At 47.7% G+C, this 23,822-nt stretch overlaps 1 protein-coding gene across 3 annotated transcripts; it reads right to left on the reverse strand.

Annotated features, from left to right (window-relative positions):
* Nucleotides 1–1,112: 1,112 nt before the first annotated feature.
* KCNG1 (potassium voltage-gated channel modifier subfamily G member 1) lies at nt 1,113–12,633 on the reverse strand. 3 transcript variants are annotated; one of them, XM_053394258.1, is made up of 3 exons: nt 12,246–12,633; nt 5,952–6,761; nt 1,113–3,250 (listed from the first exon to the last, which is right to left on the reverse strand). In XM_053394258.1, the coding sequence occupies exons 2-3, from the start codon at nt 6,708–6,710 to the stop codon at nt 2,480–2,482; spliced, it is 1,530 nt and encodes a 509-aa protein (XP_053250233.1). In that variant the 5' UTR covers nt 6,711–6,761; nt 12,246–12,633; the 3' UTR covers nt 1,113–2,479. The 3 variants fall into 3 exon arrangements, with proteins under 3 accessions (XP_053250233.1, XP_053250232.1, XP_053250234.1); XM_053394257.1 differs by lacking the exon at nt 12,246–12,633 and adding an exon at nt 11,684–12,143; XM_053394259.1 differs by lacking the exon at nt 12,246–12,633 and adding an exon at nt 11,097–11,351.
* Nucleotides 12,634–23,822: the final 11,189 nt, after the last annotated feature.

Raw genomic sequence — 23,822 nt, forward strand, 5'->3', positions numbered from 1 at the left:
TGATCTTGCACATGAATACTAACATGATTTAAAGATACCAGAAAGGTACATTGTTTGCCTCCACATTAAGTGATAAACCAATACAAATGAATAACTATATCTAGTTAGCTGGAAATCAGGTGGGTTCTTCTAGGTCAATAAACTAGATCTTGGCAATTAAAGAGCAGTTAAGAAGAAATGGTTGGATGAGATCCAGGGGTTCATAGAGCAGCGATATTCAAACACCAAACCTTCAGGATGAGACTCATCTGCTGAAGAACCACCTCTGCATATTTGCCTTGGAACCTCTTATGTTGCAAAGGATTCTGGGGCAGTCTATTTTGTCCATGCAAAGCTACGGTCGTGCCTCTTGGTCCTCCCCATCGCCCTATACAAATAGAATATGCTCCCCTGAAATTGCATATTGCAGAGGGCCTGTTGCGGAGGTCTAACTTTATTTCTGGGAAGCTTGTTTGCCTTCTCATTGGGCCACTGCTGGAAAACTTCCAGGGAACAGGTTGATAACCACTGATTATAGGGTGTTTTACAGACCAACCATTTCAAGATACCAATGGAACCAGTACACAATTGTAAAACTGTTTGGTAATCTTTGCTTCCCAATCCCAGGCAGTCAATGCTGTCCAACAGGGTTGACAAAACTGGACGCAGTGCACTGGCTGTGTTACTTGAGTACGAGCAGTTTACTGCAAGCCTGAATTGCAAGGGCTCATGTGTACAGTATTTCCTCAGCGGAAACACAGCCATTATTTTGTCACGCAACGGGTTTGCCAAGCATGTGGTGCAATCCAGGTGGCAAAAATGCCCAGATTCTTGAAAAAGAAACCCAATTTGTATCAGACCCTTGGTTGGTGTGTGTGTGTTCTGAAAATATTTCATCCAATTGCTATGGTGCGCTTACCACAGTAAGGAAGGACAAGGCAATTAACAAAAGGCTTTACGCCTTTTAGGTTTCACTCATGGGAATCTTACTAAGTTTCCAATGACTCATCCATATAATATCCTCTTTTCTACATTTCCAGCAACTGCTTCCGGTATTTTCCTTTGCTCCTTGAAAGGAGCCATATGTCCAGAAGTTGTTGCAGCTATCACACTAGTAATTTCGGCAACGGAGCTGGATTAAGACATAGCGAGTTTTATTTCCTTCTATCCTGTGCAAAAGAAAACAACCGTGAGACAATGACTGGTGTGGCATTTGGGTGCATATTCTGTTTGGATTTTCTGTTATCTAGCTTTGTGTTACTAACATTAGAGGGTGTGGAACAGAAGGACAGCTGTATCAGGTCAATCTAGCACAATCAGTATCCTGGAGACAAGAGGATGACTGCCGTATGTTTTCTCATAAATGTTCAGAGGATGATGCACACGAAAAATCAGGAGGGGAGTTATAAAGCTATTCCCCCCTTCCAAATCTCCTTTCTACGCCTAACCAGTCTGAAGGGAAATGGTGCTAAAAGCAAGCTGTGAGCTCCTGTTGGTATTGGATACACGATGGAACCGGGTATGAGACACTTTACATAATGAGCCATCTCGCAGAAAAGAGAAATCGCATCCAGCGACACTGGGGCTGTGCCTGACCGCCTATCAGGAAATGCTACTTGACTCAGCAGTAAGTGGGTGCTTCATTGAAGGTAGGATGGAGAACTGGTAGTCCTCCAGATGTTGTAGGACTACAACTCCCATCATCCCTCCCCCCCACTGGCCATGCTTGCTGGAGTCAATGAGAATTGTAGGTTGAAATGCCCTGATTGAGAAGTGGCCTTAGAAACAAGCAGCTTGCTGCTGCAATTTAAATTATAGCTGAAAGACGCCGCTATTGCTTATCTTCAGAATATAATCCAAAATTGCTTGATGGGTCCTGTGTTTGAAGCTTGGGAGGTCAGCAAGGGGGGGGGGGGAGTTGCAAGAAAATAAAACATTCCTAAGCCTACTTCAAATGTGACCCACAAACTTCCTAACTCCAGTACAAACAACAGGGTTATACATCCAAGGATTAAATCTGGATCTGCGAGATGTTATAGTTCACAAAGTTTGGTAAAAATAAACAACAAAAGGTCAATTAACCGAAAGATCAGAATGTTGACATTCACAGTCAGTTCTCTCTTGGAAAACGGCCTGCCTCTTTACATTACAAATGGCAACAGCTGTGCCCAGTATGTAATTTTACACTGTTCTCCTTTTGGTTAACGATGCACGTTGCTCTTCCTTTAAAAAATAAACAAATCTCCATTTCATGATCCCAAATTGTGCAACCTACTGGAAAGCAACCATCTTATCCCCCACCCCCTAATAGCAATGCTAATACAACATAATGATGAACCAAGTCCCCACGGTCATAATGGCTAAAAGCCCTTTGCGTGTTTATTTGTACAATGCCATCTCTCCCCAAAGCCTCCAGAAGCAAATGCCGAGATTAAAAAAAGAGAGAGAGAAATCCTGTCGCTGTTTGCTCGGCAACAGGGCAGACATGGAAACTTCCGTTTCAGCCGTCATTTCTGGTCTCTGAAGAGAGGCTCGGAAACATGCCGCTCCCCTGTGATGCGTTGCTTAACTGGGACTTTGTTTTCATTAAGAACTGCGCCCTCCTGTACATGATCCTCTCCTGCTCTTGCTTCAGCTCGATGTAGGAGCGCGAGAACGTGTGGAAGATGGACGTGACGGGAAAGGCCATGAGCAGGATGCCGCTGAGGATGCTGCTCAGGGCCACCACCTGGCCTGGGATGCTCCTGGGTACCATGTCACCGTATCCCACCGTCGTCATGGTGATCACGGCCCACCAGTAGCTGGCAGGGATGCTGGTGAACTCCTGAGAGTCCGCCATCTCGTTCTCGATCACGTACAAGAGGGGCGCAAAAAGCGCGATGGCCACGCAGAGGAACAGCAGCAAGAGCCCGAACTCGCGGGTGCACCTGCGGGCCGTCAGCCCCAGAGTCTGCAGGCCCAGCGAGTGCCTGGCCAGCCGCATGACGTACAGAATCCTCAAGGCACGCAGGATGCGGAGGACCAGGCCCACCTTGTCCAGATAGATGTTGCCGGAGGTCGGCTTCTTGTTGCTGCCCAGCGAAGTGCTGTCCAGCAGTAAGGTGATGTAGTAGGGGAGGATGGCGACGATATCGATCAGGGTCAAGGGGTTCCTCAGGAACACAAACTTGCTGGGTGCCTGGATGAGCCTCAAGAGGAACTCCAAGGAAAACCACCCCACGCAGACGGATTCCACTACGAAAATATTGTAGCACATCTGAGAACATTCGCCCTGGAGTGGGAGAGAAGGGGACTGCGTAAGCAAAGAAACAGCTGGCAGAAAGGTTTTGCTAAGAACACAGAAGTTTGCCCAATGCTTTTAAGAAGCCACCTATGCGAGTGTATCTATGTGTTGCATCTTCACGCTCGGATTGTGAACGTGATCCGTGCGGGATGCACGTCTGCAACCAACAGCTATGCATCTGCGCATGCGCAGGTTGCAATTCGGCACTTCTGCACATGCGCAATCTAGCGCTTCTGCGCATGCGCGACTGCCGAAACCCGGAAGTAACCCATTCTGGTACTTCCGGGTTTCGGCAGTCCGTAACCTAAAAAAACGCAACCTGAAGCGTCTGTAACCTGAGGTATGACTGTATTATTTATGTATTCATTTTTAATTTTAAAATATTTTATGGCCACCTTTCTGGGTATAAAGACTTTCAAAATGAAAAACTCTCAACAATACAACATAGCGCTCCTTGCTGATCTGCAACTTATATTAAAAATGGGTTAAAATGCGGTGTTCTGGCTGTTTTAAAGTGCTTCCAAATCACCTACATCCTACTCTTACCTGGTTTTCTCTTCCAAGGACATAATCAACCCCATGATGCCTGTTTAGCACCAGATGTCCCTGCGCTGTTCACTAGGCTTAAATTTTCGCTTTAGAACATGCAGCTATGCAGGGCAGCAGCTACCAGCTCTTGTCAAATTTTCCACATGATTTGCCAGGACAGGTTATCCAAGTTTCCTCAGAGTTTACATTTAAAAAAATAAAAAAGTTTATAGATTTATATTATAAACTGCCTTTCTACATAAACCATGCTAAACTTAGACATGGCCAGCTGCACCCTTTTAATAAATCTGGACTCTGGACATTTGCTCAGCCCAGTGTGATCATGCCCTCACTTTCTTCGATGCTTGAGTGATTCCGGGGCGGTGACAGTAACCCTGTGCTTAATATTGCTGTCTGCATAGCCAGATGTGACTGGCCCCCTGATCCCCAGGTGCCTGTTCACGTTGCTGTGTTAACCACGCTTTGAAGCTGTACAGCTGGCATAGCTCATTTGGCAAAGCACGAGACTCTTAATCTCAGGGTTGTGGGTTTGAGCCCCACACTGGGCAAAAGATGACTCCTGTGGTCCCTTTCAATTCTATAGTTCTATGATTCTATGATCAAGGGTAGGAAATCCTCTTTCTTTAATGTTTAGGGCCGCATACCAACCTAGCAGTTTGAAAGCACGTCAGAGTGCAAGTAGATAAATAGGTACCACTCTGGAGGGAAGGTAAACGGTGTTCCCATGGCTGCTCTGGTTCGCCAGAAGCAGCTTAGTCATGCTGGCCACATGACCCGGAAGCTGTACGCCGGCTCCCTCGGCCAGTAAAGCAAGATGAGCGCCGCAACCCCAGAGTTGGCCACGACTGGACCTAATGGTCAAGGGTCCCTTTACTTTTACCTTTACTAAGACAGACCGGGGTTGAAAGCAGAAGCAGGTGGAGCTGCCCCTTTCTCTCTGCTGCCCCTTCTCTTTCTCTGCAGGGAGGGTTAACTCTTCACTCCCTGAAGCCAGTGGGAAGCAGAGAACGTCCTGCAACAGACACTAGAGGACCTCCAGTATAGAAGAACTCACCACCGAGGCAGTAAAGTCTTTCTCCTCTTCGATATGTTTCTTCATGTGCTACACTGAACACGGGTACAAGCTCTCTCCATATGCACAAGTGTTTGTGTGAGAGTACATTTGTTGATTTGCATAGCACAGCTATTTGCATGCACAGGCTGTATGTACGCTTGCTGAATGCAGTATGTCACAGCCCTACAGGCAGTACCACCCCCCCCCCCCTTTCAGTCTTCTCTTCTCCAGTCTAAACTTACTCAATTCCTTCAACTTTCTTCATGGGACTTGTTTTCCATATCCCTGACCATCGTTCCTGCCCTCCTTTGAACCATTTTGTCTATATCCTCCCCCAAAGTACGGTACCCAGAACAGGACACAGGACTCCAGGTGACAGGGTCTTAGAGCAGAATTAGTCGTGGCCCCTTTCACTTCAGTGCTAAAGCAAGAACCAAAGGGCAGATCTTAAAGATACCCTAATGCACATTTCTCCCCTACCCCCTGCCATCCACATCTAGGCCTAGAGGTTCGCTCCCCTAGAGCAGGCATAGGCAAACTTGGCCATCCAGATGTTTTGAGACTACAATTCCCATCATCCCTGACCACTGGTCCTGTTAGCTAGGGATGATGGGAGTTGTAGTCCCAAAACAGCTGGAGGGCCAAGTTTGCCTATGCCTGCCCTAGAGGGTCCCTACACTGCCCTAGGTGATGCCCTGTGGTTCGGTCAAGCATGTGCCTCTCTCCCTTCCTACTGGCTCTTGTGGCAATAGTGCAATGTTCCCTCTGGTTTTCGTCAAGGCAGGAAGTGAGGCAGAAGTAGAGGCTGCCCGCTCCTACCCTAATGTAAGTAGGAACGGGCCCTGGTTGTTTGACTGTGATCACGGAGCAGCTTTGTGAATGAATCTCCAAGTTTGTTATTCCACCCATTTTTTTAAAAACCAGCTTTGCATGTCCACATATACTTGGTGTCCACATATACTTGCACTGATGGTCTGCAAAACCATCACACCAACTTCCTTTCCATTTAGATGGCTTCCCCCCACATGCCTGAAGATAGCTCCCTACGCATCTTAAGATCAACTACGCATCTTAAAATCAACTTACTCTCTCCTCTTCCTCCCTTAAGCCAGGCATGGTGCTGATGGAAAGGTTGACGGCAGTGATAGTCACAAACAGCACCGATAAACAGGCAAAGACCTTCCCCGGAATCCCAGACTGGGGCCTCTCCACCATGTCTTGCAACCTTTTCATGCAACGCCCGGCTTTCGTCTCCGCCACAGCTTCGCATTGGTTTTCACCGTCCGCGAACTCGTCCTCCGCTTCATTCATTTCCGCAATCTCCTCCATTTTCTGCAGGTACCGTCTCTTGCAGCACCACTCCAGGTTGTCTTCCTCGATGCCCCAGTACAGCAGCTCCTCCTGGAATGAAAGCGCACACATCTCTCTCAGGAGCCGGAGCTTCCCTGCCCGTAGGAAAGTCAAGATGGTCCTAAACGCCCCGGGGTTACGGTCGAAAAAGAACTCGTTGCAGGTCACATCGTAATCGTCACAGATGTTGAGGATGTCGTCAAAGTTGTTGCAGAACTTCAGCTGCCCCAAGCGGGTCATGGGGAACTCATCCAGAGTGGTCCATGGGAGCAAGTACTTGAAGCCACCCACGTTGATGATGATGTGATGCTTCCGGTCTTCCGGGCGAATGCTTTCGTACAGTTCTTCCGAGGGGTGGATGAGTTTGGCCCTTTGGTAAAAGACTCCCTTGAGCGTTTCTGTTTCAGCAAAGAAAGGGTGGTTGAAGGAGGCATCCGAAGCACAGCTCAGGGCACTGTAGTCATAGTCCGAATTTTCGCCTGGTAAGAGAGTCATCTTGGTCACCAGGTGGCTTCACATCCCTTTGCTGCTCCCGCTACAAGATTTCTGCAACGGAAAAATAAACAGACATTTCAGGGTCTCGGTTTGTGTGACATTCCCCATGCACTGCATATTGTTTATACAGTGGTACCTCGGGTTAAGAACTTAATTCGTTCTGGAGGTCCGTTCTTAACCTGAAACTGTTCTTAACCTGAAGCACCACTTTAGCTAATGGGGCCTCCCGCTGTCTCTGTGCTGCTGCTGCGCAATTTCTGTTCTCATCCTGAAGCAAAGTTCTTAACCCGAGGTACTATTTCTGGGTTAGCGGAGTCTGTAACCTGAAGCATCTGTAACCTGAAGCGTCTGTAACCAGAGGTACCACTGTACAGCCAATGGAAGGGATGAGAGAGACAACAAAGTGGTGTGTGCACTGAAAGAAGCGTGAAGCCTACAAAGAGGCTATTTGCGATGAGGGCATATTAATGGTTTGATGTGGGAAAATAGGATGAAATAGCAATGGATGAAGGAAGGGATGAAAGCACAGCCACCTGGGGCCAATGGTGGTAAGAAAGAGGAACCTGCCATTACCAGAGGCAGCCACTGGGCGGCAGCCAAGAAAGATGGCAGGACTGGACCACGCAACCTGTGTGCTGGGAGAGTCGCTTACAGTGGGTAGCTGATGTGTTGTGGACTACATCTCCCATCATCCCTATTACCCATACTTGCTGGGGATGATGGGAGTTGGAGTCCAACATCATCTCGTTGGCTACCGCAGGGCAAGGTATATTGCAGGTTTGTGTGGGCCTCTTGTGTTTTCAAGATGTTTGAATAGTTTCACCTGCTAACCTACCAGCGGTGTGACAGCATCTTTCTACAAAGGGTTCTGTTCTCTGTTACTGTTCTCTGGATGTGGAGACTAAACCGTCTTTAACGCCTTGGTCCTTTGCATGAAGGGCTGTGTTGCCGTCAATTCAATCTATGAGCGAATACAGCACCAAGCACTGTGAGAAGTGAAGTTACAGGGAACCAGGCAGAGGGCCTTCTCGGTGGTGGCGCCCACCCCGTAGAACACTCTCCCATCAGATGTCAAGGAGATAAATAAACAGTTGTTAGAAGACATCTGAAGGCAGCCCTGTACTGAGAAGTTTTAAAGTGTTTGATGTTTTATTATGCTTTTATATATGTTGGAAGCCGCCCAGAATTGCTGGGTCAACCCAGCCAGATGGGTGGGGTATAAATAATAAAAAATATTATTTGTTTAATTGAGAAAAAGTTTACCGAATAGCTTCCTTAGTCCACAGTGTTACAGTGCTGCTTCTGTGTGTGTTCACATGAGAACAAACGGGATGCATACAGAGACCATATTAAGAGCGGCCGAATTGGGAGACGCATATACAATCCTATGTGCGCCTACTTGGGAATAAGTAGCACTGAACACAGATTTCTCTGTAAACATGCATAGGCACATCTCCTAAGCAACTAATCAGACTCAGCAGGATGAAGGACCCCCCCCCCGGCTATCAAATTTAGAAAGCTGTGTGATCAGTCCTCTTATCTGCAAGAATCCAAGACAATGCCAGGCTAAAGAGACCAGAGACATTTGCCCTTTCCACAGCAAGAAACAGAAGCAGCAACTTCAGTGTTAACATTCCACTCTTGATCATCTGCACACACCCCTCCAAATTCCCTCTGCAGCATTTGGATTTCTGCAGTGCATCTCTGATGTAATCACCGAACTTGCAAAAAAGGGATTGTTACTATTCCATGGTGCAAGCAATTTTCGATTCACTCCATGGATGAAAACGGGTTCTGCAGCAAGTCATAAAAGTCTGAACAGACGTCTGACGTCTGGAACGGTCTTAGCTACCGTTTTATTATTTCCACCCACCACCCTAGCAAAGCATCTCCTGGTGCAGTGTTAAGCATCAATATAATGAATGGGCTTTGCCAAAAAAAGGCATTGCTACAAGAAACTAAAGCTATCTGCTGTTTAAGCAGTCTGAAGGTCTCATTGAAAGACTTTTCCTTCGGGAAGAAAAATCAATTGATGATACCTGTATGTAACCTCCAGGTTTCAGAGAAAGCATGCTTCTGAGTAGGGATGGAGGAGGGATTTGATTCGGCTCGCATTAAAGGCTGAATTTACCAAATTCACACTTTCTGAAACAAGGACCAAAACACAGGCCTCTTTCAAAATTCACACTTATCTGAATTTTGAGATGCAGTTCTCCAACCAAGTAAGTGCAAATATTAGGTGAAAATGTGCTTAGCCATGGAAACAGCGAGCAAAAATGCACAATATTAGGATAAATTGTTTGCAGAAATGTGTTAGTCAAAACTGCATACAAAGATGTGTTCGTTAGGAGAATTTTGCCCTAAATTGCTGAAGAATTTCGTAATGATTTAAAAAAAAACAAGTAAATCACAAATTTAGGATTGGAAAAATCTCAAACTTGACAGATCTTTCCATCCCTACTTCTGAATAACAGCTGCTGGAAAGCAACAGAAGCATGGCTGTAGCTGAATAACAGAGTAACTTCTTTTCATGCAGAAAGTCAAAGGTTCAATCCCTGAAATCTCCAGCTACGGCTGGAAAAGACAACTGTCTAAAATCTTGGGTGGGCTGCTACCAGTCAGTGTAGACAGTACTGAGGTAGAAGGACCACTTATCTGTCCCAATAGAAGGCAGCTTTCTATGTTTGTATTATGTTGATGCTGGGCTGGGTGTGATCCAAGGGGGATCTTCTAATATAGTGGTACCTCGGGTTACATACGCTTCAGGTTACATACGCTTCAGGTTACACACTCGGCTAACCCAGAAATAGTACCTCAGGTTAAGAACTTTGCTTCAGGGTGAGAACAGAAGTTGTGCTCTGGCGGCACGGCAGCAGCAGGAGGCCCCATTAGCTAAAGTGTTGCTTCAGGTTAAGAACAGTTTCAGGTTAAGAACGGACCTCCAGAACGAATTAAGTTCTTAACCCGAGGTACCACTTTATACCACCACTTTATTTATGTACGCTACACTCGGTAAAGCTCAAAGGAAGTTTAGGGTTCAAGAGATGGTTCTTCAATAGTTGAAACATACCTTAAACCTCACCACAAGGCAACCTCACAAATTCTGATTTGGCAGATTTAAGACCTGCACACTGACAAGGTCACCTTAAACTTTTGCTGCTCACTACAAGGCAGACCTGAAAGGCATAACAAAATGAGTCCATCAGCATATCCAAGTTTTTACAATATCTGAAAATAAATATTATGCTTAACTATCTCACTGCAGCTATTAACTGGAGCAGGACAATTCAGTACCTAAAGACCAGGGGAAAATCAACACATGTATTCAATAGTGGTCGAAATTTGGGCTTTGCAGAAAGTCTATTACAGACTCTATTAAGGAGAAGAAATACATTTTGCAGAAAAACATTACTTCTTCCCATAAGGTTGTTCTGCAAATACAGAGAATCCACTCTGCTATTAATTCCAACTACAGAGCTATTGTTGCTGGATGTTGATGGGATGGGAGTGTGACCATTTCCCCTGCAAATTTATTTCAGATAGGCTACATCCTTCTGCAGAAACTGTTACCAAGCCGCAAAACAGCCATTAACATGTACCTCAAGAACTAGAGCAGTGAAATGCTAAAACACATGATTATTTTCAGCAACAGAAAACACCACAAAGAGCAGACAAAGGAGATGTATCAGTGATGAAGACAACTAATAAAGCTGGTTTTAACAGAAAATCTAGCTTAGAATAAAGTATCAGTATGAAATTCATTCACCTTCCCAACTTCAATGCACCACATTGCTCAAACTGAGAGAAAGCATCCGACACGAAACAAGAGTGTGATACTGGAGGCAGGAGAACTGATGCCAATAATATGCCATATCAACAATACGCCACGTTTATCACAAAGATTGACACAGATAGCTGTCACTCAATTGATTGCAAAGGAAAACAACTGAGGGGAAATAGACCTGGGCTTCCAAAGGTGCACAACTGCAGAAGTTCAGTTGTTCCAAAGCACTTCTGTCCCCCCAAGCAAAGCAAAGAAGTCTTGTTTGGGGATGTGAAAATAAAAGAGCTTTGGGGTTTTGCACATGGAATCCAATGCAGTTATGATACCAGATGCAGTCAACGTTTCCAAGCACCCAAGTCATACCAGACAGCCTGCACCAAGTGATAGATTGGATTCAACCTGCTGTAGTGGTGGGGCTCCATAACTGCAGTTTGGAGAGGCTTGTCTTGGGGCTGTGGAAGGTGGAAAAGAGGGAAATGAAGGGAGCGATCCAAAATTAAAGCTACAGCCCCATGCATGCTTTGGAAGTGAATCCCACCGAATTAATGAGGAGAGGGAGGCTTTTGGTTCTCAGTAATCGTGCCTAAAATCAGACCACATACCGATGGGATAGCGGGGGCGGAAAAGAAGCAGGAGAAAGCGGATCTTCACCAAAACAGAACACCGTTCCCAGACGCGGTGACTGATGTAAGAGGAATGTGTGGATAATTTTATGGCGAGCAAAATATTTCACCATTATTCCCACACCATCCTACTACCAGCTCCGGTAGTTCTTCAAGTGTCCCTGGGACCGAAAGTCAAAGCAGACCACGCGCATTAAATCTGGATTAACCCCTCCCTCCGTATTCCAATACGGAAAGGGTGGGGCGCGCAAAGGGAGGGGGGGACGGACAACAACACGCCGGCACTTTCCCTTAAATCTCCGCGCTGGTGGGCTTGAAAAAAGAGTAATCGCCGTTAAGGGGTCTCTAAACCTGCATTAAGCGCTTGGAGCCCGGAATGACCCAAGAGCTTGTAGCGGCGGCGGATCTGTATACCGGATTCCCCAATCCAATCCGCTGCTTTGCTTCCCGGAACTGAATAAAGTTCCCCCCGAGAAACTTACCCGGGAAGTTCGGCGAGGAGCTGCGCGCCTAGAAGATCGCCTGTCGGAGGAAAGCGAGGAGAGGGAGGGGATCCGTTCACTTACTTGCAACAGCCGCTTCGCTTCTCCTCCTGGGCGGGCATAGCAGGTGGAGAAACAGCCCGGGAGTGAGCAGCAGCGCCGCTAACCAGGACGGAGACTCCGGCGCGCAGGCGGCGGCGGGGCTGAGCCCACGGGACGCCCTCGGCTTGCGCCCTTTGGAAGGAGAGCGCACGGGCATGGCAACGGCGGCTCCGGCACCCAAGGAAGCCCGGCCTGGGGTATGGCTCCCGCGCAAGAGAGGCGGAGGCCACACCCTGCACACGAGTCCGACGCGTGCGCGACCCTCCGCGCCCGCCCTTTGGCGAGGTCGGCAGCCGGCGGCCAAGTGCGCCCTGAGCGCAACGGGCGCCGGGACGCGCTTGCCTGCAACAGGTCTGCACGCCGCGACGCGCATCCCAGTGGACGCGTGCTCTTGCTTGGCAGAGAGCCAGCGCACGTTTCTCGCATCCAGGGCTGTACTGTACATGCAACAGGAACGCGCGCGCGCGCACACACACACACTGCAACAAGTGGGCGTGAAACTCGCATCCCCGCGGAACGTGAGCATGGAAGAAGCAAATCCCACCTTTCCAGGCTGGAGCGCCGCTCCCACGAAGGAAGATCTCGATTCTCTTTCCGCGGGACGCGCATCGAGTGAAGCGTTGCAAAGAAGGAAGACCCGGCTGCAGGGCTTCGACTCCGGCGTGTGCGCAGCTCTCCTTCTGCCGCATGCAATTAAGAGGAAAGTGCGTCCCTCGTTCTGTAGATCGCCTCCATAGCGTTCAGCGGCGATATATTTCCGCAGCTAATTTCCCCTTCAACGACGTATGCATCTTTTTGTAACCCGCCTCCAGTCCACTAAGCACGTCAAGGCAGGGGTATCCGTGGAATAAACCGGGAATAGGAAGAGGTCAGGTTTGCAGTGAACCATAGCAGACACACGCGCAAACACACACGTGGTCGTAGAGACACTTTTCCCTTTTGGAGCGGCACGCGTGTGCGCCTCACAGTATATACCAGGAACGAATCCCCCCACTCTCGCAAACGCTTTATAGCCTAGATTTTTGTGTGTGAGGCTGCCGGCATCTTCCACCCCAGCCGGGCCCTACCATACTCCGGAAAGCAATTTCTGTAGGACAGCCCCCCCCCCCCACACCTCAAATCGCTGCAGCGTGTTAGTGATGCAGTTCAGTTGCGGCTGTCCTCCCTGTGCAGATACGTGGGATTCTGCTGCATGGAATAGGATCCCCTGGTCCGTCTAGCTAGCCTAGGATCCGGGGAAAGCGGAGGGTAGCTCGAGATCTGCTGGTAGGGTGTTTTGCGGTAGATCAACAAGGATTTCTGATTCCCATGTTGTTTAACAGCACACACACACACACACACACCGCATTATAACACTGAAATGAGGAAAGAATCGTGGCGTGGGGAGATTGCAGGGAGTGGATTTTCGTGTGGGAGGCCGTTTTGGAGGCGCTTCTAACATATTCCTGGGCTCATCATTTTTTTTAATTCTAAGTGTGTCTTTTACCTGGTGGATAGATAACATGTTGATGGATATATTAGTGTTAAAATCAACAACCCACCAAAAGTTGGCCCTCCCAACTAGAGAGTCTACACACACATTGACTCTCCAGGCAGGAGTCATTCTCGGGTCTACTTGGACAGGGACTGAACCTGCGACCATACATTCAAAGCGTGGGGTTTTTAAAAAACCACTGGCCCACAGCCCCTCTCAGACACAGCGCTGATCCACTTTTAATAGAGGGGTTTGCTTCCAAGAACCATGCACTGAAAAGTAAAATGATTTCTTTACGCTGTTTCCTGATTAAAATCTCCGTCCAAGGTAAAGGTAAAGGTACCCCTGACCGTTAGGTCCAGTCTCTGACAACTCTGGGGTTGCGGTGCTCATCTCGCTCTATAGGCCGAGGGAGCCAGCGTTTGTCCGCAGACAGCTTCCGGGTCATGTGGCCAGCACGACTAAGCTGCTTCTGGTGAACCAGAGCAGCGCAGGGAAACACCGGTTACCTTCCCGCCGGAGCGGTACCCATTTATCTACTTGCACTTTTGACGTGTTTTCGAACTTCTAGGTGGGCAGGAGCTGGGACTGAACAACGGGAGCTCACCCTGTTGCGGGGATTCGAACTGCTGACCATCTGATCTGCAAGCCCTAGGCTCTGGTTTAGACCACAGCGCCACCCGTGTCTGCAAATATAGATATTTACTCTGCAGAAACTCTTGCAGTCATTGTGGACTTGGGCCACTAGGTGACGCTGCATTGCTGTAGGCTGACTTCTTTGCTGGACAGAGGGATTTTATTATTAAATGAATTGATTTTAGAATGTATTTCAATTAATGGACTGTGTTTTTATGTAAACTATGCTATTTTTTACTGTTGTTAGCTGCTTTCAGCCCGGCTTTGGCTGGGGAGGGCGGGATATAAATAAAATTTTATTATTTATTATTATTATCTCATGCATTTCTGTGTTTTTGTCTGAACAGCAGGCTTCTTGCACATGTGTTGCTTGCCATGCTCCTATTTATAATATGACGCTTTATTTTGTTAAAAAGCCCTTGTATCTTACTTTCAACACATGTTGAGGCAACCTAAGGCTATATTTTAAAAAAGAACAATTTTAACAAAGGACTATGGGGGGGGGGAGAAATCTGTCGGACAAAACCCATTCGAGACCATTAAAACTGAATGATAATTTGCTTCTCTGGCAGCTCAAAAATAAGTTTCAGAATTAAGATCTTCCAATTAAACTAGCACAGGAGCTTTGGAAATGGCACACTGCATGAAATTTCTTTTACTTTCCAGGAAATTGGCAGAACTTAACGGTATATTGAAGAACATGACCTTAGGGTTATTACTATTTTTTAACTGGGGGGGAGGGATTAATTCAGGTGTGTTTTTTAAAGGCCATCCATGAGTGCTGAATGTTGATTCTGCAGCTGTGGGCTTGGACCAGAAAACTTTGATTTAGTTCCGATTCCCAGATATAGAGCAAGTTGTTCATGCTCATTGGACAAGTCTGTCCCTTTGACAGAGGTACAGTTGATGCAACATACAGGAAGCAGCCATATACTGCGTCAGGCTATTTGTCCGTAGGTTCCAGTTGAGTCGTCTCTGACTGACAGCATATTTCCTCCGGAGCAAGAGAAAACAAGCCCTGTGAGGTAGGTTAGGCTAAGAGACTGACTGGTCCAAGGCTCCCCATTGAGTTTCATGGCATGCCAGGGATTTGATCCCTGGTCCCCCAGGTCCTAGGGCAGCATTCTAACCACTAAACCACACTGGCTATAGAATATACAGTGCATATTTACTTTACTGGTTTGGTGGCTCAGGAAGCTTTTGGAACTATATATGTCCAGCCTAGGTGCCGTTGCCAAGCTTTGCATTTCATAGCCTTACTACAAATCATACAGGTTAAGGGTATTGTTTTTTGCAGGACTAAAGAGCTTATATGGGATGCGGGTGGTCCTGTGGGTTAAACCACAGAGCCTAGGACTTGCTGATCAGAAGGTCAGCGGTTCGAATCCCCGCGACGGGATGAGCGCCCGTTGCTCGGTCCCAGCTCCTGCCAACCTAGCAGTTCGAAAGCACGTCCAAGTGCAAGTAGATAAATAGGTACTGCTCCGGCAGGAAGGTAAACGGCATTTCCGTGCGCTGCTTGGTTCGCCAGAAGCGGCTTAGTCATGCTGGCCACATGACCCGGAAGCTGTCTGCAGACAAACACCGGCTCCCTCGGCCCATAGAGCGAGATGAGCGCCGCAACCCCAGAGTCGGTCACGACTGGACCTAATGGTCAGGGGTCCCTTTACCTTTAAAGAGCTTATATAGGCACTGACCCTCTTCTGACACATTTTTCTCAGTCTGAAGGCTACACATGAAGCATGACAACTTTTTTTTTTAAAAAAATTGTAACAACATGTTGAAATACGGCCCGTTTGATGCTAGAGTGCTTCTGTCAGTGTTTTGCAATATTGTTTGGGCAGTGTTCCATACCATCACCAGCGAATTCAGGTGGAGAAATAGATGCCCTAAAGATGTTGAGCAGAGATCCAACCACCTCCGTAAATTAACTGCATATTAAACTAGCAAGGGATTTCCTGAATAAATGAACTGGTCTGTCCTCCTTGAAGATTTCGCGCCAGAAGAAAATTTTAATCCCCCTTTCATTACTGTTTGTTGCTTGAGGGCTACCTTACCTTCTGTTCCTTTGAATCCTGAAGCTGAAAGCTTGTTTTACCAGCTCCCTGGTCCTTGCAGATAAAACCAGCGTCGTTCTGCAGTCAGCAGCGACGCTGAAGGTGGAACAGGGCGATTCCAGCTTCGTGGATCCTCGACATCCTTTTTATTCCACAAGCAGAAGGGGAGGACTGTTTTGTTCTAAGCTTAGTGGCTTCTGTAAAGCTCAGTGGTGAAGCCTTCTAGATGTGGGGTAGATGCAGAATTGGCCTTGCAAATTATTTATTTATTTTGAAGCATTTTCACCTCTGCCGCTTAAGGCAAAAAAGGCTCCCAGTGCAGCTTACATAAATATTGATAAGAATAAGACAGTCCCTGTTCTCACATCTAAAATACACAACACAAAAGGAAAAAGGAATGAAGAGGGAAGAGGAAAACTAAGCAGGCAGCAAACTGTTTCAGCTTGGGTTGCCTTATTGAAAGCTGGAGAACAGCCACCTACTTTTAGGGGTAGCCAACGTGATGCTATCCAGGCATTGTTGAGCTACAGGTCTTACCATTTCTGACCATTGGCTATGCAATGGGAGTGTTGAGAGCTGTTGTCTGGATGGCTCCACATTGGTTACTGTTATAACTCTCCCAAAAAGGCAGCCTTAGCTTATTTTGCAAATTCCTTCCCACCCTCTGCCCCACCCCGCCCTAGTGACCAGCCTCTTATGTATGCATGCAAACCACATTTTTTTTTTTACTTCCTGAAAGCTCAAGCAACTTTCAGAAACGCTGAAAGCCCTTTTTACTGAGAGCAGGTTTTAAAGGGAAGGTTGATGATTTGAAACACTTTATGTTTTGAGCAACTAATTGAATTGTAATGGGGATATAGTTCATTGTTGCATTTTAATCATGTTGCTGTTGCCTTGAGCCTGTGCAACAGAGCTGGCTGCAAATACACAATAATTAATAAAATACATAGCTGTTTGTATCTTCGCGGTACAGGTGATGTAAACATTGTTGTAAAAGCGAGACAAAAGCAGGTGCAGAACAATCTCTCGATGGCTCAATGAAAAGGAAAGGGGTTATTCGTTTAAAATATTAATAGGCTTTGTCTCCAATAAAGACAATACAGGAGTATTTACAGGAATGGATGCTTACAAAGTCATAATACGTTTCAGGGAATTGCTTTTTGGAGGGGGCGGATGAGGATTAGTATGTTATTCAGCAGGGAAACAGTTATGACCCAAGCTGGGACGGGGGGGGGGGGATGACTGGACAAACTGGTCCCTGACATGTTTTCAGATCATCTCCAAGTCTGTAATGAAATGAAAGGAAAACATTTGAAGGGCTTAAGGTTTCTTGGATGTTTTGACTTACGGGGTAGCCAACATGGTGCCCGCCCATGAAGTCAATGGACTCCAACTCCCATCAGCCCCAGGCAGCATGGTCAGTGGTCAGGGCTGGTGGGTGTTGTAGTCAGCAACATGGCAGCTGCCCCTGTGCCACATGCTGAAGAGGCAAGCCATTTTCTAGTTTGAATGTTAAAAAGTCAATGCAACCCAGAAAAAGCAACCCAGAATGATGTATGCAGCAAAGTTTAAGAACCATATCGGTTCTGTTGTTGTTGTTGTTGCTGTCTTTAATGTAGAGCAGGTTTCTGAGTTACACCTGGCTGCTAATTTGATTTTCTGCTGCTGTTCCTTCAATAATTCATAATGGATATTGTTACATGTTTCTCAGGGGCAGGGGGGTCATTGCCTGCTCTGAGTCCCCCCAAGTGCCCAACTCTCTGTAGCCAGCCTTGGTGTGTCATATGATGATCCCAGCTAATAACAATGTGTTGTTGTTGTTGTTTAGTTGTTTAGTCATGTCCGACTCTTCGTGACCCCCTGGACCAGAGCACGCCAGGCACTCCTGTCTTCCACTGCCTCCCGCAGTTTGGTCAAACTCATGCTGGTAGCTTCGAGAACACTGTCCAACCATCTCGTCCTCTGTCGTCCCCTTCTCCTTGTGCCCTCAAACTTTCCCAAGATCAGGGTCTTTTCCAGGGAGTCTTCTCTTCTCATGAGGTGGCCAAAGTATTGGAGCCTCAGCTTCAGGCTCTGTCCTTCCAGTGAGCACTCAGGGCTGATTTCCTTCAGAATGGATAGGTTTGATCTTCTTGCAGTCCATGGGACTCTCAAGAGTCTTCTCCAGCACCATAATTCAAAAGCATCAATTCTTCGGCGATCAGCCTTCTTTATGGTCCAGTTTGCCCTTTAAAAAAAGAAACTACTCATGAATAGTCACCAGCATTTTAGAGCAGATTTCGCATAATGTACACATTTTTGTATGCAAATTTGCAAAGCAATTTCCCCTAGTATAATGTGCAATATAACAACAACAACAACAACAACAACAACAACAACAATTATTATTATTATTATTATTATTATTATTATTATTATTATTATTATTAAACTAATTCTACCCCACCCATTTGGCTGGGTTTCCCCAGCCACTCTGGGTGGCTTCCAACAGAAGGTTAAAAATACATTGAAACATCTTCCCTAAACATTAAAAACTTCCCTAAACAGGGCTGCCTTCAGATGTCTTCTAAATGTCATATAGTTGTTTATTTTTTTGACATCTGGTGGGATGGTGTTCCACAGGGCAGGTGCCACTACCTAGAAGGCCCTCTGCCTGGTTCCCTGTAACTTTGCTTCTCACAGTGAGGGAACCACCAGAAGGCCCTTGGTACTAGACCTCAGTGTCCGGGCTGAACGATGAGGTTGGAGACGCTCCTTCAGGTATAGAGGACCGAGGCCGTTTAGGGCTTTAAAGGTCAGCACTTTTACATATACTTGCATGTGCACTTTGTCCTACTATATGCATTTTTCTACAGCAGAGCTTTCCAAACTGTGTGTCATGACAAATTTATGTGTCTACTGCAGTGTGCAGGTGCATTGTGCAAATGCTCTCCGTGCTCCATCTGGCGCTGGAAAGGGGTTAGTTTGACTGCATTTTGCTAGCAAAACTGAATTTCTGTGTCGAGATACGATGCATGTCTAAAAAGCTTGTCACCAACATGAAAAATTTGGACAGCTCTACACATTACTTGGCTGGAGGTCTGTGTTGAGAGCTAGTGTGGAGACTAGGGGCTGGGAGATTAGGGTTCAAATCTCCACTTGACACTGGGTAACCAGGGGCCAGTCACTGCCTCTTGGACTAACTTACCTCACAGGGTCATTGTGAGGATAAATGGGGGGGGGAGGACCATGTACACCAACACGAGCTCCTTAGAGAAAAAGGTGGGATATTAATGACTTAAGTTAAATACTTAAATATAATTGCAAAATTCAGAGAAGTGTGAAGTTTGAAGGGTGGCGGTGATCCAATTCACATATTGTTTCAGGAAGTGTGAATTAGGTAAGTTTGCTTTCAGATGTGAACTGAATAAAATTCCTCCCCCATCCCTAACTTAGACTGCAATTTTTTTTTTTTGGTGAACTGCTTTGAGCATACAAGTATGTGGAAAATGTGGCGAATAAATTAACTGACTGGTGCTTGACCTGGCAAAGGGTCACACCACTGAACCTGGAAATTTTATACTCAGATAAAATCAGAAGGGCTGCCGGTTTGTAGGTTTAGGTTTGTGCACATGTGTGTGCAGTGGGGCCTGAGACCCATGCTGGAGCCTGAGAGAACAAGATTTCCCCTTCTTCACCCTCCACAATAGATCATAGAATCATAGAATCATAGAGTTGGAAGAGACCACAAGGGCCATCGAGTCCAACCCCCTGCCAAGCAGGAAACACCATCAGAGCACTCCTGACATATGGTTGTCAAGCCTCTGCTTAAAGACCTCCAAAGAAGGAGACTCCACCACACTCCTTGGCAGCAAATTCCACTGTCGAACAGCTCTTACTGTCAGGAAGTTCTTCCTAATGTTTAGGTGGAATCTTCTTTCTTGTAGTTTGGATCCATTGCTCCGTGTCCGCTTCTCTGGAGCAGCAGAAAACAACCTTTCTCCCTCCTCTATGTGACATCCTTTTATATATTTGAACATGGCTATCATATCACCCCTTAACCTCCTTTTCTCCAGGCTAAACATGCCCAGCTCCCTTAGCCGTTCCTCATAAGGCATCGTTTCCAGGCCTTTGACCATTTTGGTTGCCCAAAAGGTGCTCTTTAATTGGGGCCACAGTTGATTCTGATTTTTTATACCCACAGGTACCCACTGCTTCGGGGAATGTCTTTGGGAGAAGATAAGACAAATGAGTGAAACCTACACAAAGCCAGAGTGGACTCCCTAAAACAGTTGGATGGTGCCTTTTACGCCTCCTTCTGGCAACTCCTGCAGCCAAGCTGGTGCCAAGCATATTGCTCTGCTTTCCTTTGGACCACATCAGAGAGGGGGTCTTGTCATCTGGGCAGGCCAGGACCTCCATACACACTGCTCAGGCCCACTGGCCAAGTGACCCTGGGGAGGTCACTTCAGTGCTGCTAACGCAGCAAAAACAACATGGAAGGCAACAGTTATGAGTTATCCATCTCAGCAGCCACAGTGGGCGCTGTGATTCTTTGGTGGTTTGGCATGCGCCCCTGGATGCGCACTCCATCGTCTCCCAAGACAGATGGATGCCAACAACAAAATGCCCACAGGATGCGCCAATTGAGCATAAATTGAGACACTCATGATGACACTTCCTTTCTTCCTGATTAAGAACATTGAAACAGCCCTAATAGCTGAAGGAAACCAACCTCCCACTTAATGGTTTCCTTTCTCTGCCAGTAGCCAATATCAGATGCTCAGAGGCACTGTGAGAAGCAGGAGAAAGTGTGATAAAAAAATAAGTGTGCTTATCTCCCCGGCTGGGTGCAAACACCTGGCTGGGTTGCCAAAGTGAACCTTTGTAGTACAGTAGCCCTTCCTTTTCCTCAAACCCTCCATTGTCTTCCTTTCCGTCCCTGAGCTCCCTGATTTTTGTCTGAGCAAACTCATCGTCTCTGGTGAGCCCTGCTAGTTCTCGTTTCCCTACCAACGCTCCCCCACACACCCACTGGTCCTTGGGGAACATGTGCCTGGTCTCTGGTGGCCCCTCTCCTTCCATGTACTCTGGTTTCCTGGAGAGTGCATCTGCCCTCACGTTTTCCCCTCCCGGCACGTATCGTATCTCGAAGAAAAACTTGGCGAACTCCTGGGACCATCTGATCTGTCTCTGGTTGAGCACTCGTGCGGTCCGCCAGTATTCCAAGTTCGTGTGGTCAGTTCGGACCTGGATCTTGTGCCGCGCCCCTATCAAAAGATGTCTCCATTGCCGAAATGCCGCATAGATCGCAAGCAGTTCTCGGTCATACACCGTGTAGTTTTGCTCCGACTTGCTCAGCTTCCTAGAGAAAAAGGCACACGGTCTCCAGTTCTCCTTGGACCTGGGTTGCAAAAGTACCGCTCCAATCGCACGGTCGGACGTGTCCGTCTCCAGTCTCATGGGCTTCTCCGGATCCACGTGCAGGAGCTGCTCTTCCAAGGCGAACGCCTTCTTCAGTTTTTCAAAGGATTGCTGCGCATCCTCTGTCCATGCGAACTTCTTTTTGCTACTAAGACAATCCGTTATGGGCGCTATCAAGTGAGCGAAGTTCTTTATGAACTTCCTGTAGAAGTTGCTGAAGCCTAGGAACCTCTGCACATCCTTTCTGTTTTTGGGGGCCTTCCATTCCAGCACTGCCTTCACCTTGCCTGGATCCATGGCCAGTCCTTTGTCTGACAACCTGTACCCCAGGAACTCGACCTCCATGGTGTGGAAATGGCATTTTTCCAGCTTGACCCACAACTGATGCTTCTTCAATCTCTGTAGCACCTCCCTGACGTCTCTGACGTGTTGCGTTTCATTGTCCGAATAGATTAAGACGTCATCCAAAAAGGCTACGCAATTCTTGTACAGCAGGGGCCCCAACACATGGTGCATGAAGGCTTGAAAGCAGGCGGACCCCGATTGTAATCCAAATGGCATAACTAAGTACTCAAAAGCCCCCAGTGGGGTGAACATGGTCGTTTTCCATTCGTCCCCCTCCCTTATCCTAAGCAGATTGTATGCCCCCCTGAGGTCCAGCTTGGTAAAAATCTTCCCCTGCCTCACACGTGTCAAAATATCGTCAATCCTGGGCATTGGGAAAGTCACGGGTTCTGACACCAGGTTTACGGCCCTGTAATCCACGACTAATCTGGGCTGATTAGTCTCTTTTTTGTCCACAAAGAATACTGGACTGCCCCCCACCGCCTTTGATTCCCTTATGAAACCTCTCTTCAGGTTCTTGTCAATAAACTGCCTCAACTCCTGCATCTCCTGGTCGGACATGGCATACAGCTTACCCACCGGTAACTGAGCCCCTGGAAGCAGGTTGATTTGGCAGTCAAATGGCCTGTGGGGGGACAGTCTGTCTGCCTCCCTCTCGCTGAAGACCTCCTTCAAATCAGCATATTGTGGTGGCACCTGCCCTTTTTCCTCCAGGGCCACCCTAGCTACCCTGGCCACAGTCATTCTTGGTTCCTTCCCTCCCAGACAGTGTTCTAAGCGGTAAGCTGACCCAAAGGTGAGCGACCGCTGATGCCATGACACCACTGGGTCATGTATTGCCAGCCAGCTTATTCCCAGTATTACTGGGGGTCCTGCCAGCGTGGCCACGTGAAAGGCAATGGTTTCCGTGTGCCTGGAAACACTCATCCGCATTGGCGGTGTCTGGTGTGTCACTTTCCCTCCCAGTAGTTCCCTGCCATCAGTGGTGGTCACCTGCAAGGGAAAATCTAGTGGCAACAGGTGGAGCTGGTGCTCCAGGGCGAAGTCTCTGCTGAAGAAATTACACGAGCTGCCAGAATCCAGCAGCTCCTCCACTTTGACTGGGTGCCCATTTGGGAGTTCTAGCACCACTTCTATGGCTATAGCTGCCTTGGGAGGGTCAGGCTGGGGCACTTCTATTGGTTGCTGGCCTGGCTGCTGCCCCTGCTGGTTGGCAGCCAGGCTTTCTCGTTTCCCTGCACCGGCCCTTCCTCCCCCTTCTCGTCGTGGCCTGCAGCCCCCATCATGCCTTGCCAGGCCTTTCGTTGAGGACAGACCTTTGCAAAATGTCCTGGCCGCTGACAGAGGAAACACTTCTCTCTGCTGCCTGGGAAGGCTCCCTCGGCATCTCAGGAATGTGGTTGCCATGGAAACGTTCCGCCCTTATCTTCCGCTTCTCCTGAGCCCGCGCTTCCTGGCGTACACCGATCGCAAGCACAGTCTTTGTGACTTTATCCATCGACCGCGGGCAGGGTACTCTGGACAATTCGTCTTTCACTTTGGGGTCCAAACCTGCCTCAAACAGCATTTGTACTGGTTCAGAGTCCAGATCCCACCCGAGCTTGTGGACTAACATCGCAAAACGCGACCAGTAGTTTCTGACAGACAGGCTCCCCTGCTTGCACCTCATCAGCTCCCTCCGTGTCACGCTTTGCTCAACCTCGCTGGAGAACATCGTGTCCATTGCCTGGTAGAATTTCTTAAGATCTTTCAATGCATCATTCCCCGTTGCCATTAAGGGCCTGATCCATTCGCGCGCCCCATCCTGCAGATGTCCAACAATGTAAGCCACCCTCTCCCCGTCATCAGCAAAGTCATTTTTCTGCAATTTCAAAGCGTATTGAATTTCCGTTCGGAAAGCATTGTAGTCTCGGGGCTTTCCACCAAACTTGTTTACCAACCCCGGGACCTTCCTCCCTATCGGGGTGGCTCTGATCTGTGCATCCTGAGCCCGCCTCTCCTCCAGCCGCGCTGACAGGGTAGCGGCATGTGCCTCCAGGTCTCGGTTCCTCTTGACCAGACCTCGCACCATGGCTTCTTGCTCTGTCTCTCCAGCCGGCACTGTTTGGCCCATCGTGCTGCCTCCCCGGGGCTGTGCACAAGCAACGTCAGGGACTGACGCATTGCTGTAATGGTTCTAGGGGTTGCTCGTGCGTAAGCCGGTGCT

This window comes from Podarcis raffonei, chromosome 6 (assembly GCF_027172205.1).
Source record: "Podarcis raffonei isolate rPodRaf1 chromosome 6, rPodRaf1.pri, whole genome shotgun sequence".
NCBI classification, from domain to species: Eukaryota; Metazoa; Chordata; class Lepidosauria; order Squamata; family Lacertidae; genus Podarcis; species Podarcis raffonei.

Excerpts from the sequence above, each read along its gene's own strand:
- KCNG1 (XM_053394258.1), bottom strand. The coding sequence starts at position 6,710 with ATGACTCTCTTACCAGGCGAAAATTCGGACTATGACTACAGTGCCCTG. Across the intron at positions 3,251-5,951 it reads TAAGGGAGGAAGAGGAGAGA|GGCGAATGTTCTCAGATGTG; the intron begins GTAAGTTGATTT and ends CTCCCACTCCAG.